The following is a 15,117-nucleotide window of genomic DNA, read 5'->3' as shown; positions in this document are numbered from 1 at the left end:
CAGCCAAATCAGAATTGGCAAAAGGATAATCACTCAGAGGTAAAAGCAGGGAAATTGAGAAGAACATTGAAAACCAGTTTTGGTCTGTGGCCTCTTGCATTTCTGTGTCTTAGAGCAAAGCCATATGTGAGCTGTGAAGCTTTGCTTTGCCTAAAGGCTGTGCTCTTACCAGGTTGCTAAAACTTGCCAGTTCTGGCCTGCCCAGCTGTGCTTGGGTAGGGCAGCTGTGGTGCCAGAAAAGGAGTGATGCGCTGTGTAGATGCGCAGTCCATCGTCTGTAGCTGTATGTTGAGCAGATGTGTGGTTCAGGAGAGTAGCAACAGTTATTTATTTGGATCCATTTTTATCACAAAAGTGCTAGACCAGAAATGATTTTGGAAAAGGCATAGCTGTTTTTCCTGTGATCCCCCAACGCTAATGACGGAATGCAGAATGTGTGTCTTAATCTTCGTAACATCTAATGTAATATTCCAGAAGAGACAACACTTTCTACCTTAGTAGTTCTTCTTTGGACATCTTTGCTTGGTTATCTTGGGAGATGAGCAGTATGTGAATCTATCTGAATTAGAAGTTTGCATGGTATCTTTATTTGGGTCAAACTCCTTAGAATTCAAGGCACAGAAATACTTTAATCAAAAGGTTTGAGAGAAAAAGCTGACCAGATATTTTCAAATGTTAATTCTTTCCAATCTCTACACAGTAATGGAAGTGCATAGAATTGATTTTGTTTTTTCCTTTTTATAATATCTAAGTGCTAACCACACTTCAGCCATTAATTATTCCTGATTTGAAATTGTATTTAAAAGCAGACAGTTGAGTAGACTGCCCCCTAAAACGCATTTCCCCTTTTTTGTAGTATTTCAGAGGTCTCCCCAGTGGATATGTTATAATTTATGCATGTATTCCTTGAGGGTTACATTTGGAACTGTGGAGTGTTGTACACATTATAAGGAGGTTTTCTGAAAGTTTAGTGCTGTGGAGATTCATCTAGAAGTTCTTCTATCCAAGATATTCATTCCAACATCCAGGTTAACACAACTGTTCATTATTTGGATCTCCCTGTAAAATGCTGGCCACACATGCAACGAAGTAGATGCACAATCTTCAGGATTGGTTCCTGCATTCAGGAGGAGGCAGTTTCCCCTGGGGAAGGAGTGTCATGAGCCAGCCCTGCCTGTTTTTTCTCCTGTTCACCTCAGCTGGGTCATTCTTCTCCAGCTCTCCCAGCAATGTGCTGGCTGTTGCTGTAGCAGTTTTCACCATTATCACTTTGGCATGCTGACAGCATTTTCTTCATCTACACTGGTGGCCGATCTGACCAACAAAACATGAGCAAAACCTGAATGTGGTATGTCAGAAAGAAGGTGAAGATGCCTCCGTTTGCGGTGTGGAGAGGCTATATCTGGTTTGCGTAGGATACTCCTGAGACATGTCTCTGCAGAGCACAGGTGATTGAGCCATTTCCTGTAGGTCATTTCTTTATCCTCCCTCTTCTCACATGCTGTGGTGACACTGGCTGTGCTGTCTTCAGGGCTTCCCATGTCACTTGCTCTGCCTGGAACTGGAAGCTACCAGTGTTTTAACTCTTGACTTTTGGGTCAAGGGTTATGTTTTGCAAGTTATCCTCTGTGTCAGACCACATTAGGAATTGCTTTGCATCCGTTTTCTCTAAGCTGTGTTTTTCCTCCTTAAAGATTCCTGAGTGATGACTGCAGTTAATCTTTCTGTGTGCCACATGGCATTTGTGAGCTTTGAAAAACATCTGCAGTTGCCTATTACACTGACTAGCTAGAGGAGAAATAAGGGACCGAGTTGGTAATACTGTTAAAAGAAAAGCTACAGTTCAAAGCCACAGTTCAGCTGTTATGCAGAACAGGCTCTCATGTGCTGCTCTCTTATGCGCTGGCAGAACATTAGCCTTACATATAACACCTGAGGGTAGGGAATGGCATGGAAAGCATGTGTTTGTGCCAAACTTAACTTTATTACCCTTCAAAAAATCACTGGCTTCAGAGAGCCCCGAATTCTGCCAAACCAGCAAGTTTGACTTGGCTAGAGTACATACTGCATCAGAAAATGGGATATTCCATCTCAAACTAATCTTATTTCCCCCTTCTATTTTGAACAATGGAAACATTCAGCACAGAATACTTTACCTCCAAGGGGCTATGGAATAAGAAAGCATTGAGACTTTACTCATTTCCCTACCTGGGAGTTTTATGGGATAGTGTATAAGTTAAAGCTCCTCAGGGGCAGCTGTAGCTTGTAGTCTAGTATTTACACTGGATTTTGTGCAAGCATTTACTACAGCATTCAGTAAAGTTAGTCAGGTAACCACGACATCACATGGTACACACGTCTCAGGGGATTTGTATAGAGACACACACTGTGGCCTGCATCAGGGAGCTGTATGTGCTGGCTAATTTGGTAGCTTTCAGTACGTATTTTCACCCAGCTTTTCTTCCTGCAGATCTCTTTGTATCTGAAGTGCCTTAATTGCTGGTACAAGACTGGGAGAGGCAAGAGCTCTAGTCAGATGGTCACCAGGCTCTGAAAGTTTCCCATAACTGACCAGCTAGTATTTCATGCCTTTTCTTGAAGGACCACTTCTCCAGGCCACACAGCGGTAAGCTGCTGGAGGCCGGGGCAGTCCTGTGCTAATTCTCTGAATAATGAGCTGGATGCTGCCTCACACGCTTCTATCTGCCCAGAGCAGTTCACCAAGAGACCTCCTAACAGCGTAGGCATAACTCTGTGAAAAATGTATGGGTATATAGTATTTTGTAATTAATTTGGCTAAGAAGTAGGGAAGTTTTGAATGGAGCTTTTCTTTGTCTTGCCAAAAAATTGATCTCCAGAGTAGTCAAATATGAAGGCTGAAACACGGGCTTTCAGCATGCAAGTCAAAGGGTACCATTATCAACAGGAGAAAGCTGATGGACTCAAGAGAAGGGTACGACTCTTGGAGCTATAAACCCAGGGTAGAGCTGTGACATCTGCTGCACTGTGAGCACTTCACTTAGCTTCTCTGCCTCAGTTTGTAAAGAGCTTAGGGTAAAAGCTGTTATATGCGAATGCACAGCTGCATCCCTAATGGTTTTCAGGACCATTGTGGTCAGCCTTTCCCTAAGAGAAAGGGAAATATCCTAAGTGCTGTCATCTCCTTTCTTCTTCCCAGAGACAGTTACCATTTGACATAATGGGAAATATTACCCTATCTGTTGATCTCTAAATCATAAAGGAGTTTTTTCTCTTGCTGTCTTCCTACCTCATGCAGCCTGTAACTGGTCATGGTCAGAGTAATAGCTAATGTTTTCTGCTCCTGTACAAATCATTTTTAGTGTTTGGTATACAAAGTTCCAGGCTTCAGGGAATGCCAGGTTTACAGTGCCCCATATTGCCATTAATGCTTCCTCCCAAAATTTATTATTCTTTAATCTCTCCCATAATATATGAATTAGAGTCCCTAGTGGAAATCCCTCATTTTCCTGCATATATCATTCCAGGTTTTGAAATTCTACAGTGCTGCCATAGTTTAAGATTAATATAACCACCCTTCTATTCCTTTGAGCAAGAGCCGGATTCTAGCTCTGTTACATCGGATTGCAGAAAGCTTATTTTAGCTATCCTGAGTCAAATTTCCATTTTTATGAAGTTAGCAGTAAGTCTGTTGCTTTGAGCAACTGCTGCAATTTATGATCTTGCTTGGAGAAAAGTAAAGCTTGCTCTCCTCATCCGTACCCACCATTTTGGAAGGGAAGTACGATATTGGGAGGGGAACATGAAAAGTTTTGGAGTTTCAGAGGCTTCCCTTACGATTATTCATAAGCTGTCTGGGAAGACAGAGCACAGCACTGGAGGGGTTTTTGTCAGTTGTTGCTTGCAAGGCAGTCTGAGCTGGTTGAACGCTTCTAAAATCTAAGCCAGATTCTTTGGTGATCATCTGTTTAATGCTCCGAGAGCCCTGTTACTGCACAACACTAGATAAAACATAGTTTATGGTTATTTTCAAATGTTGAAATGTATCTACTTTGAAGCCTGCTCCTGGAAATGGTTATATCTTAAGTGCGCTCTGTTTTCTGGTTAAACTCCATGTATCTGTGCAAGAGTGAGGATTTGGCTTCTTCTAGGTGGGTGCCTCTTTCAGGCTTTGTGGTTCTGCACTGATCATTCAGGCAGAAATCAAAGGAATTAAATGTTAAGCAACACTTCTATAAATGTGTGTGTAGTTAGTGTAGCTGGGCTCTTGAATTTCATACTCACCAAATGGGTGGGGTAGAAACTTTTGAGTTCCAGAAGTGGCGAGCGTACAGTCACGTGTGTGAGGGAGAAGTTGTCTCCCATCATTAATGTAAAGAGGTGTGAAGACATGGCTGACAGGTAAAGGAACACAGATCTGGAACGTGTTCCGCTGTCCAAGTATGCTGCTTCTTTCACAATAACCCCTTTCATAAACAGATCGTGCTCTGTGTGACAGCAGTGAGGTATTCTGCCCTCCGCCTCCATCATGACACTGCTCCAGCCTCTCCCTTTTCTAAACTTTTAGAAATCTTTTCCTAATTCCCAGTCTGCATTTATTTAATGCCAGTTTGTAACAATTTGTCTTTGAATCCTTTCACTTAAATTATTCTTCTCTTTCACTGGTGTTTACCCAACAAATTGTTGCTTTGTTGGTAGGCATCTTCTTTCTCAAATTTTGATTTTCTAGGCTCAGCAAATGTGTCTGTTTCACAGGAACAGACCCAAATTCCTCTGTGTTTGCTTCAGGCTGACTAAAAAACCAACTCAGCTGTTGATCTGCTGATCCATATTCATAGAGAACAAGGTTGGAAGGAGCACTGAGAGGTCCTCCAGGCCATTCTCTCCCGAGAGCCACTAGCCATGCTGGCACAAAGATGTCTTGCATCTCAGCCACACTCAACTCAGTACACAGTGCTCTTGCAGCACAATCTGCTGAAATAAGGTCTAAAGCCACCTGGTTTGTTGCCAGTTAAGAGTTTTGTTTTTCTGTCCCACCAGCGTCTGCTGATAATGGAGTTTGTTGCATATACCAGGATTTCCTTCTGCATGATGACTTCCATCTTAGGTTGATTTCTTACTTACAACCAGGCTGTATCTGTTGCTCTTTTTTTTGGTGCAAGGTAACTTTGGTTCCTCTCGAGGTGGTTTACCCACATGCTCAAGCATCCATCCAACCTCAGAGACTGGATGTCCGTGTCAATTGAACAGTTGTGTGAGTACTGCATCTTGCACTAATGTGTCAGTATGCCTTTGTGTGGAAAGCAAGGCAAGTCTCTTGGAAAGTGCCAGCTGGCTGTTTATGTTTGCTGTTGGCACAAACTTTCCATGTTGCTACAGGGAAAGAGAGAGAGGACTTCTAGGGCCAGCAAAGCAACGGGATAAAAGCTCTGCTCAGGCCATCTTGCACGAGACCAGGATGGTGAATTAGACGGTACAGCACAGCCTGGGGAGCATGCATGTGCCTTAACAAATGAATTTACAAGTGAGCATTGAGCTATGCTTGGGGTGCTGAGAAGGAGCTTAGATCTGGCTGACAGTTTTGTGAAGTTTGGGTGGCTGAGGTCAGACAGATCTGGAATACCAGGGATTGCAGGGGAAAATTCAGTGGGCAGTTTGCCCCCATGGATTGCCACTTTACAAACACCTGTAGATGCTTCAAGTACATTCTGTCATCTTTTCTTACTGCACTGCAGTGTCACACTAGAGCTGTGCTTACTGTGGCAGTGTCACTGGCTGGTGTGAGAGCAGTGTAGCTGCCATCGCTGTTCTTATTTCTAGGAGTGTTTAGAGGACAATAGCTTGATCTTTTAACTTGTGCCTTCAAAAACCTCCCTGCTGAGAGTGTATCTTAGTGTTTATTGCAAAGTGTGTTTCATGCTACTTTTCTTTCCCAAATGTTTCTAAGTGGTAGTGGTACTTTAAAGAGAAGATGCCAGTGTCTGATAGCAGTGATGGAGATGAAAGATCTGCTTATTTGGATTGCTTTCTGGAGGAAAGTGGGAGTAAGACATTGCTCTGTCCTGAGGACTCACATCCTCAGTGGAAGGCTACACAGGAGAAAAAATAACCTTCCAATTCAGAAAATTCAGCCTTGAGAGACAGAAGGCAGTAAAATCAATGGCAATAAAAAAATAAAGTAAAATAATAATAAAATATTTCAAAAGAAATCCCTTTTTTAAGGCCTCTAACCTAGAAGATGTGCAAATGGTATTTGTTGGATGGGGGGAGGGGGAGTGTTGCAGACTCGTTTACTGAAGTCATTGATGAAATAATTAAAGGTCACTGTTGAGGGATTATAGAACTAAAAGAGAGACCTGCCTTGGGTGGAATGTCATTTATGTGCTTCACCAAATTTATTAGTTTTTTATAGGGGCAGGAGAGAGAGATTACAAAGTTCTCTCTTGGGTCAGTTGAGATTATATGGAACTGTGCTCTAAACAGTTTATTACACCCTGAGCCATTTTAACTTGTGTTCCGAGTCTTTCAGGAAAAGAACAGGCAGATAATTGGAAAACCTTCATCAGAAAGAATCCAGTAGCTGTCAGACAGATCCTGACCCAGAACTGCACAGTGACAGAGGTTTGGTAGCAGGCTGAGAGATGGGACTTGGTTTGACTTTACTGCACTTACAGCCTTGCAGAGTTACAGTGTCGGGAAAAGCTCTTTTGGTTTTATGTGAGATAGGTAGGAGTCTGAGCAACCTTCCCAACCAGACATTCCCTCTGTCCAGTGGAAAGCCCTGGTCATCCTGGAGTCAGCTCTCCTGTCCTTTTGTGGTCTTATGTTACTCTGCTGCTCATCTCTCACAGTTACATAGTTGGTGCCTTCCACTGGTCCTGATGCAGTTCCAGATGTCTCATTATGTCATGCTGGTTTGGCAGTCACTCACACCCCACCCCATGATACTGGAGCAAATAATGCTCCTGTACCACAGAGAACAGCCTGTGTCTGACTGCTTCCCATCGCTCTTGCTTTCCAAGGAAGACTGCAGAACCATCTTTGTTCACCACAAGGTTAGGATGGGTTTTTGTGTAGGGAATAGCTGGGAAGAGAATCACTCTTCCCATTCTACCTTCCTGACTCACAACTACTGGATCTTCCATCACCACATTCCTGGGGGGTAAAGGCTTTAATTTGTTACGTGTAGATGTGGTACTCAGAGACAGTCTGGTGGTGGACATGGAAGCATTAGGTTTACATTTGGACTTGATGATCTTGAAAGTATTTTCCAACCTAAGTTATTAATTCTGTGATTCTTCTTGGTGCATCTAGCAAGAAGATCCCAGTCACCATCCATGCACATTTTCCTAAGGTTGCCATTTCCAGGGGAAATACGAGCGAAAAGCTTTTTCTTTCTACTTACTGCCAGTTGCTCAATAAATACCATTTGGGCATCATTATGGCTTAAGGACTCCAAAATGGAAAGTTTCTTTTCTGGAAAAGGAAGTGCAGGTAACATTGCTGTGTATTTGGAAAGATGGGTTTATTTCCAAAAAAGGAGGAAAACTGAGGCTTCTGGATCCTGAAAATGCCAAGGTGGCAGAAATAAGACAAATAAGAAGATACAAACAAACCAGGGCAACTGTGAAGAGTGAAATGTTTCTTGAGACAGCTCCCTTTCTGGAGCCGAAACTGAAACACATTGACAGCAGAAAACATTATGTAGAACTTCAATAACATTAGTCAGACCCTCTTGTAAAAGCTGGACTCCCCTGCTTCCTGCCTGCCCCAGTAGTTGTGCTCCTGATCCCTTTTGACTGCACATACTGAGCAGCAGGGACTTCATCTCACTGTAGATCACCAGAAAGTACTGAAGCAGTGTTGTGTGGTAGTGTGCAATGCTGGACTTTTTTGTGTGTATGTTTTATAGGCACAAATAGTTTCTTTCAGTTTATTCAGTGTATTTGGGGCATTTTTTTTAAACTCCTTGCTTTCAGCAATGTAGAATATAATGAGAGATAACTGGAATTGTTTATGGCCTTTTCTGCCCAAAGCAGCTGAGGCTCCCATGTGACTAAGATGAGTTTGTTAATTGTCAGTTTGCTTTAATGTAATGATCCAGAAGCTTAATCTGTTGTTGAAATATTTATTCTGCTGTTGTTGTTCCATTACTTTTCATCGTCTTTTATTCATAGGAAACTATTCCAAGTAAAAAAAAAGTATATACGTAAATTATATTTTACATGCACATGTGTGTATATTTAAATTGATAGGTGATGTAAAACAAGGACATTAGTAAGGCCATCCCATAATAACACAAAACACTCCTTAACATTGGCAGATTTCCCAGTCCTGTCTGCAGATAGTCCCAGGTACAGCCAGGACAACGAGTGATTTTCCTCTCCACTCCAAGGGATTCAGATGGGTGGGTGCATTACAGGATTTCCTGTGCAGGTGTTGGCATTGGGCTTTGCAGTCTACATGTCTCTGCTAAATTGGTTTGAAAGTAACTGATTGGTTTGTGAACAGTGCCCTGGTGTGTTCTGTGAGCTGGCAGAGGTGGCCAGAGCAGTCATGTGTGCAGTCCTGAAATGACTTGGTTTGAGCCTTGTTGAGACACAACAGGCAGATAAATAACTGTTCCAGGTTATATTCTGACTTCAATGCTTAGCATCATGCCATTTGGGGCAGGCTGTATGAGAGGCGAAGGAAGTCAGAACACCATGGCCCCCATTCCTGCCTGGAGAGTGGCCATGTGCTTTGAGGGGTGGCCCCATGTGCAGAAGCTGCCCTTACCCTGGCCCAATTGTGGTTCTGTTTTCCATGTTGCTCTGCTTAGAATTAGACTGGAAGTGCATTCCCAACAGTACAGACAGGTATTGTCTGATGGTTGCTGAAGGTTCCATGCCTGAACAAGAACCTGTATCTATACAGGCTGGCAGGTTTGGTGGCATTCAGAGAGTATAAATTATGCATGCTTGAAATGAAGTGTATTTTAGTAGCAGATAGCTGAAAAGCCTTGCAATGTACTCCTAATTCAGCAGCATTGCCTTGAGCTGCTCTGAGGCCTCTCTTTAAATTCAGACATTAGCACAAAGCACACCTCTGACTGCAGGCATTTAAAGATCAACAAGGGCTGAAAAAGCTTTTAAGATCCAGTGAAACCAGGAAAACAACCATGTTGCCTTTCAGTGTCAGGTTAGATTGCCTTCTTATGAGTGCAGCTATTTCAGGTACAGAGTGCTTGGTGGTTTGGGTCTTGTTGTGTGGGGAAAGTGTTGCCCAGAAAACATCTGTTTCCTTCACCTGCAAACCACAATGTGCTGTGAAGAGGCAGGACTGCAGCCACAGAGGCCCAGGGGGACGAAGGAAATCTGGCTCAAAGGGATGAGCATGGTTTTCTGAAACACGGTATCAAAAAGAGCACTTAAAAGGAGAGAATGCTTTTAGAGCACACAATACACTGCGAATTGGGCAGGTCACATTGCTCTTTGAGCTTGAAATTCTTCCTGCATTGCCAGTGCTGTTTTGTTAGCAGCAACATTTGTGTCCTGCTCAGAACTGCAACGTGAGGAGTTAGTTGTTTTCTTTTCCAGCAATTGTAAAATGTTCTGCTTTTCTGTAAAATAACAGGATGTCTTCTGCACTGTCTGAACTCTGCATGAGCAAAAGAGCTGCTGCTTTCCCTTCTGTGCTCATGTCTTCGTTTTTATCTTACCATTATTGAAGTTCAGATGTAGCTCTTAACTTACGTACTGCAAGTGTAGAACTACACCCTTGACTTGTGAAAACCTGTATAGTATATTTTAAACCAGCAGTAGTGTATTAGTGTTGTGTGTTGCCAAGTCCCACCTGGTCTTCTGGCCTAAAAATACACAAAAGGTGATGCTCTGGGCATATAGGGCAGAGGACGGCCTTCCACAGGGTGGAATTTCAACTGTTTAATCAACTAAATGGTCTTCTAACAGCTGCCTTTTTGTTCTTTCAGAGGATGACATGAATAATTACATCAGTCGATACTACAATGAACCAAGCAGTGGTAAGTTTTGCTTGATATTGTAAATGTGACCTGTGTTTTTACACTGCCCTGTGTGCTGTAAACCAGGTAAGGCTGAACAGTGGTGCAGATTGATCAATCATGGATCCATCCTAAAAATGAAACCCACCATGACATCTGTTGTTTTGCTCCATGGAAGATTGTACTGGAATAGTAATTCTCTAGTGGCTGAAGGGACCAGAGTTTGCTCCTGCTGAAGGTGTTCATAGTAGCTTGGAGCTCTGGGAGAGGTTAGTTCCCCTGAGGTAGGCTGTCCAGGCTGCAGAGCGGTTCAGATGGACCCGAGAATGAATGGCAGGGACAAAACAAAGGCAGAGAAGTGGGGCGGTGCCTTAGCCCAGTGCTGTGCTGGTTGACCTGAGTGGGAAGAACCTCAGCAGTGGGCACGGGCCCTGACCTGAGCTCCGGTTCAGCCTCTGTGGTCCTGTTGGCACGGGAGCTCTTGGCAGGGCTGGACAGGCAGCAGGGTGGGGAGCACCTCCTTACCTATAGAACACTTGCTAGAGAGAGAGATAAGTGTGTGTAGGAATAATGTATTATTGTTGTATATCCCCACATATACACGGGGATATATAAAAAGTATGTGTGTCTGCATATACACACACACATATAAAATACGTATATATGTGTGTACATGTATGCATATAATGTATTATATGCATACAGCCCATACATACATCCCTATATATAGTATGTGTACACACAGTGAAATATAATCATATATAAAGATACATATATCTACATAAAGATGTTTGTGTATAGACATACATATTAAATAGAATAAAATGTATCTATATGTGTATGCATATAAATCTATAGTGTATTATATTTTCCTATCCTACATATATACACAGAAACCCAGATACAAGTATCTATATATAAAAAGATGTAAGTAAAAACACATACGTTTGTACATATATTTGTACGAGGTATCATGTATGTATCTCCAAACACATACATCCCCATAAATATGAGAAGATTTATACATACAAAACAGGTATGTGTGTAACTCTATATAGATATAAAGGTGTGTGTGAGAGGCTATGTCTGTATATACATAGATAATTTATGTAAATATCAATATTAAATACATTAAAATATATAAAGATGTATGTAAAGGGTGGGGTGTGGGGGAAGAGAAGAGCTGGTCTTATGTAAAAATGTATGTATACGTAGAATGTATTATATATTTATAACCCCATATATTCATGCACACACATATATGCATATATAGGGATGTATATGTAACATAAGAATAAATGAAAGTGTGTATAAGTGTATGGTAGTTAATATATATGTGTGTATATGTATATATATACACATATATATAACATATATATATATGGTAGTTAATATATATATGGTAGTTAATATATATATGTGTATAATGTATTTTATATCCTGGCAGATATATCACTACATTGATACACAGGTGGAGAGAGATATATATATGCTTATTAAAGGCATCTGTTTTTTCGTGTACATATAAAAATAAGAGATGTGACAGTGTCTGTGTGTATATATATGTATTCTGTATTATAAAATCTGAATGTATGTATGTGTGTGTATATATATAGTTATGTCTTATATGTATCTCCATATAGATGTCCACATATGTATGTAGATATGTGTTTATACATTGAGGTATATACATGTGTATGTGTATATGAATATATGTCTACATATGTTTCTATATATGTAAAGATCTATAAAGGTGTTTGTGCACAATTGTGTATATACATATTTTATAAGTATTATAAATATGAATGTGCATGTAGATATGATTTACATACATGGATATGTATACAGAAATATGTCTGTGTATACATAAGTCTAAAGGTAAGGAGGAAGTGTGTGTATGTATAACTGCATATGCACAGATACATTGTTAAATACAATAAATATTAAAAGGTGTGTCACTGTATACTTCTATAGTATGTATAAAGTGTCTGTATACATGTATAGGTGTCATGTATATGTCTGTCGCCATATAGATCCATGGGGTTATAAAAACATGTTTGTATGTGAAGATATAAATACATGCATGAGAGGAACTGTTTATCTACAGATATTTAATACATATAAAAAGTGTTTAAGTGACTGTATATACATGTATTTTTAATGTGTACAATATTCTTTACTGTGAGGGTGGTGAGGCACTGGAATGGGTTGCCTAAGGAAGTTGTGAATGCTCCATCCCTGGCAGTGTTCAAGGCCAGGTTGGACAGAGCCTTGGTTGGCATGGTTTAGTGGGAGGTGCCTCTGCCCATGGCAGGGGGTTGGAACTGGATGATCTTAAGGTCCTTTCCAGTCCAAACCATTCTATGATTCTATGTATTTCATACAATACAGATACATATGTGTGTGTATCATGTATAGGTATAATGTATTATATATATCCCTATATATGAATTCCCTGTGTAAGTATACCCACACAGAAAGGAAAAATAATGGGGTGTGGGAATGTGTGTATATATGTTTTATTTTAAAATAAGTAACTTTATATTTTAAAAGGGCTGAGACAGACTGTTCCTATATCTTTTTAATCTCTTATGGAGCAGTGTTATTATGTATAATCTGTATTATGTGTCTAGTTTATATATAAACTGTATAAATGTGTGTATATACATACATAGGTATATGGTATTTTGTATGTAAGTATATCCCTATACAGCCCCTTATATGTGCGTGTATAAAGCCATGTATGTGTGTGTGTATGCAGTCAGATATGAACTTAGATAAAGATCTGTGTAGCTATACAGGCATTTTATATATGTATAAAATATATGTAAAGCTGTATATATGTGGGTGGGCATGTGAGAGCCTGTGTGTACATGTATGTAGTTTATGTATTAGAAAAGCCACACGATTTGTGTACATGTGGTGGTGCATACCCCCATTCCTTGTGCCATGTCAAGCTCTCAGGAATTCCTGTCAAGACTTGGCCTCTATGTGAGGAGTTGGTGGTGACATGTCCCTTGACCGTAGGTGCGGCTCCTGCTCACTGGCCAAGGCAGGAAGCAAGAACTGGGATAACCAGTCACCGCTGGCCGCCCTGGAATACTCCTTCCCTGAGTGGAGCCTGAGTGGAACGGTACTGTTGATATGAGAGGTTTGAAAATGCCTAGGAAGCGCTAACTGGGGTTGTGGCTGGGATGGAAATGTGCTGGCGACTGAAGCCCATCATCTTGCAACTCTGTAAATCATGATCCAAAGTGAGGCCTTTAGAGCTCTCCTGGAGCACATCCCTGCATTGGGACCATGAGGACCATCACTTAAAGACAGAACCTGAGGAAGTTCCCCACCTCTGGAGATGTGGCCCTTGCCCCCTGAGAAGCATCAAGACACAAGAGGAGAACATTTCACTGACGGGGGGGAATTTTTAACAGGTACCTTATATATCATCTGTATGTATATATGTGCTTATGGATTGTTACAGCAACTGCAGTAAAAGCTGTTGACTCATTTAGATGTGCCTTAAAACTGCAATCTGCTGACACTTGTATCCCTTTAGATATAAACTGTTGTCCGAGACTAAGATTGGACCCAGCTGCACCTGGGCTCCTCTGAGAGTTTAGTGAGCAAGGGAGTCTAGTCTGACCCTTGTGACTCAACGGCAAGGTCTCCCTTACCCTTTGTGCCCTTGGTCTGTGTCAGTCGTTTTTAGCTTGATTGTATGTCACTGTTCCTCAGTGTGCTCCCTCCACACAGTAACAGAGTGAGCCTTGCTGTCACCCTCTATGACTTCATGCCTGTATCCATCAATGAGAACTGCCTTTTCCATGAAGCTCAGCTTTGATGGTGGCTCTGTGAGCGACCCTGAACCACTCCTCTCACCACAGTACCATGTATTACGTATAAAATGTGTGTACGTGTTTAAGTATCTTATAAATGGGGGTACTTGTATCTATAAAGAAAGATGTGTGTATATAAAGCCTATATATGTGTCTGAGATTGTCTCTCTACATATAAACTTTATATAAAAAATGTGCACACATACGCAGATACAAATTTTTAGAGGTAGGCAGTATTACTTGTATTTATGTGTATCCCTCTGTATACATCCCAATTGTATACATTACATGGCCATATATGATGATATATGTACATGCACAGGTGTATGGCTGTTTAAAAATGATGAAAAGGGTGTGAGTGACCACATTTGTGTATATACGTGTGTGCGTGTTCATGTATGGGTATAATGTATTCTGTATATCCCTATATATACATTCCCCATGTATATACATTTTTATATAAAGCATTATCTATATATACACACACATTGTGTACTCTATATGGGGAAGATATAGACACGCAGATACCTATTCTCCATATCTATCTATATGGATAAATCTATATGTGAAGATTATGTGTATGCATCTGTATATACACATATCTCTATTTAATGTGTGTGTGCATACTTTTATATGTAGGTATATGGTGTTGGAGATGTAAATCTCCATATACATCCCTTAATACAGATACATAAAAAGGTGTGTATATACATAATTTTATATGTACAATAGGCAGTACATATAAAATGGATGTGCTCAAGTATGTATGCAGTATGTGCTTGTTTTATATATTCCTATATTTACATTCCCTGTGTATCTATGCAGAGTGAGTAATGTATCTATAAACATAAGTATGCACATGCGTGAGAGAGGGAATGTGCAGGTATATTCTATGTAGAGATAATGATACTATGTAAAAGGATATGTATTATATAGTGGATGTGTCAAATGTCTGTGTGTACATATATGTCTACACATGGGGCGCCTTATACACACACACAGTAGTCCCCATACCAATAGGGATAATCTCTATAAATATTGCATGTATATAAAATTTGTGTGAACAACTATATATAGATAACACAGATATATGGTACTGATTAGGTGTGTGTGCATATATAGGTAGGTGGTAGTATTTATAGACATATAGCCTTCTGTATTAATTCCCCATTATACAGCTATGATTATATAGAGATGTGTATATATATGAGTGTCAGTAAAGGGGGGGGCATGTACAGGTATAATGTATTTTTAATATATGTACCTATACACATGGAAAAATATATACATGTGTATTATGTAAAG

At 40.6% G+C, this 15,117-nt stretch overlaps 1 protein-coding gene across 1 annotated transcript in view; it reads left to right on the top strand.

The window, feature by feature from the left end:
* TMEM266 (transmembrane protein 266) overlaps positions 1-15,117 on the top strand; it is a gene marked incomplete at its 5' end in the record, with an annotated part of 61,981 nt that overhangs the window by 41,707 nt on the left and 5,157 nt on the right. The window contains one exon of the mRNA XM_080626316.1: positions 9,950-10,000. Coding sequence (XP_080482442.1) covers positions 9,950-10,000 — 51 coding nt within the window. The remainder of the gene's footprint in view (positions 1-9,949; positions 10,001-15,117) is intronic.

This window comes from Psittacula echo, assembly GCF_963264785.1.
Source record: "Psittacula echo genome assembly, chromosome: 10".
NCBI classification, from domain to species: Eukaryota; Metazoa; Chordata; class Aves; order Psittaciformes; family Psittacidae; genus Psittacula; species Psittacula echo.
Note: the sequence above shows the minus strand (reverse complement) of the source record. Positions and strands in the feature narration are given on the sequence as shown.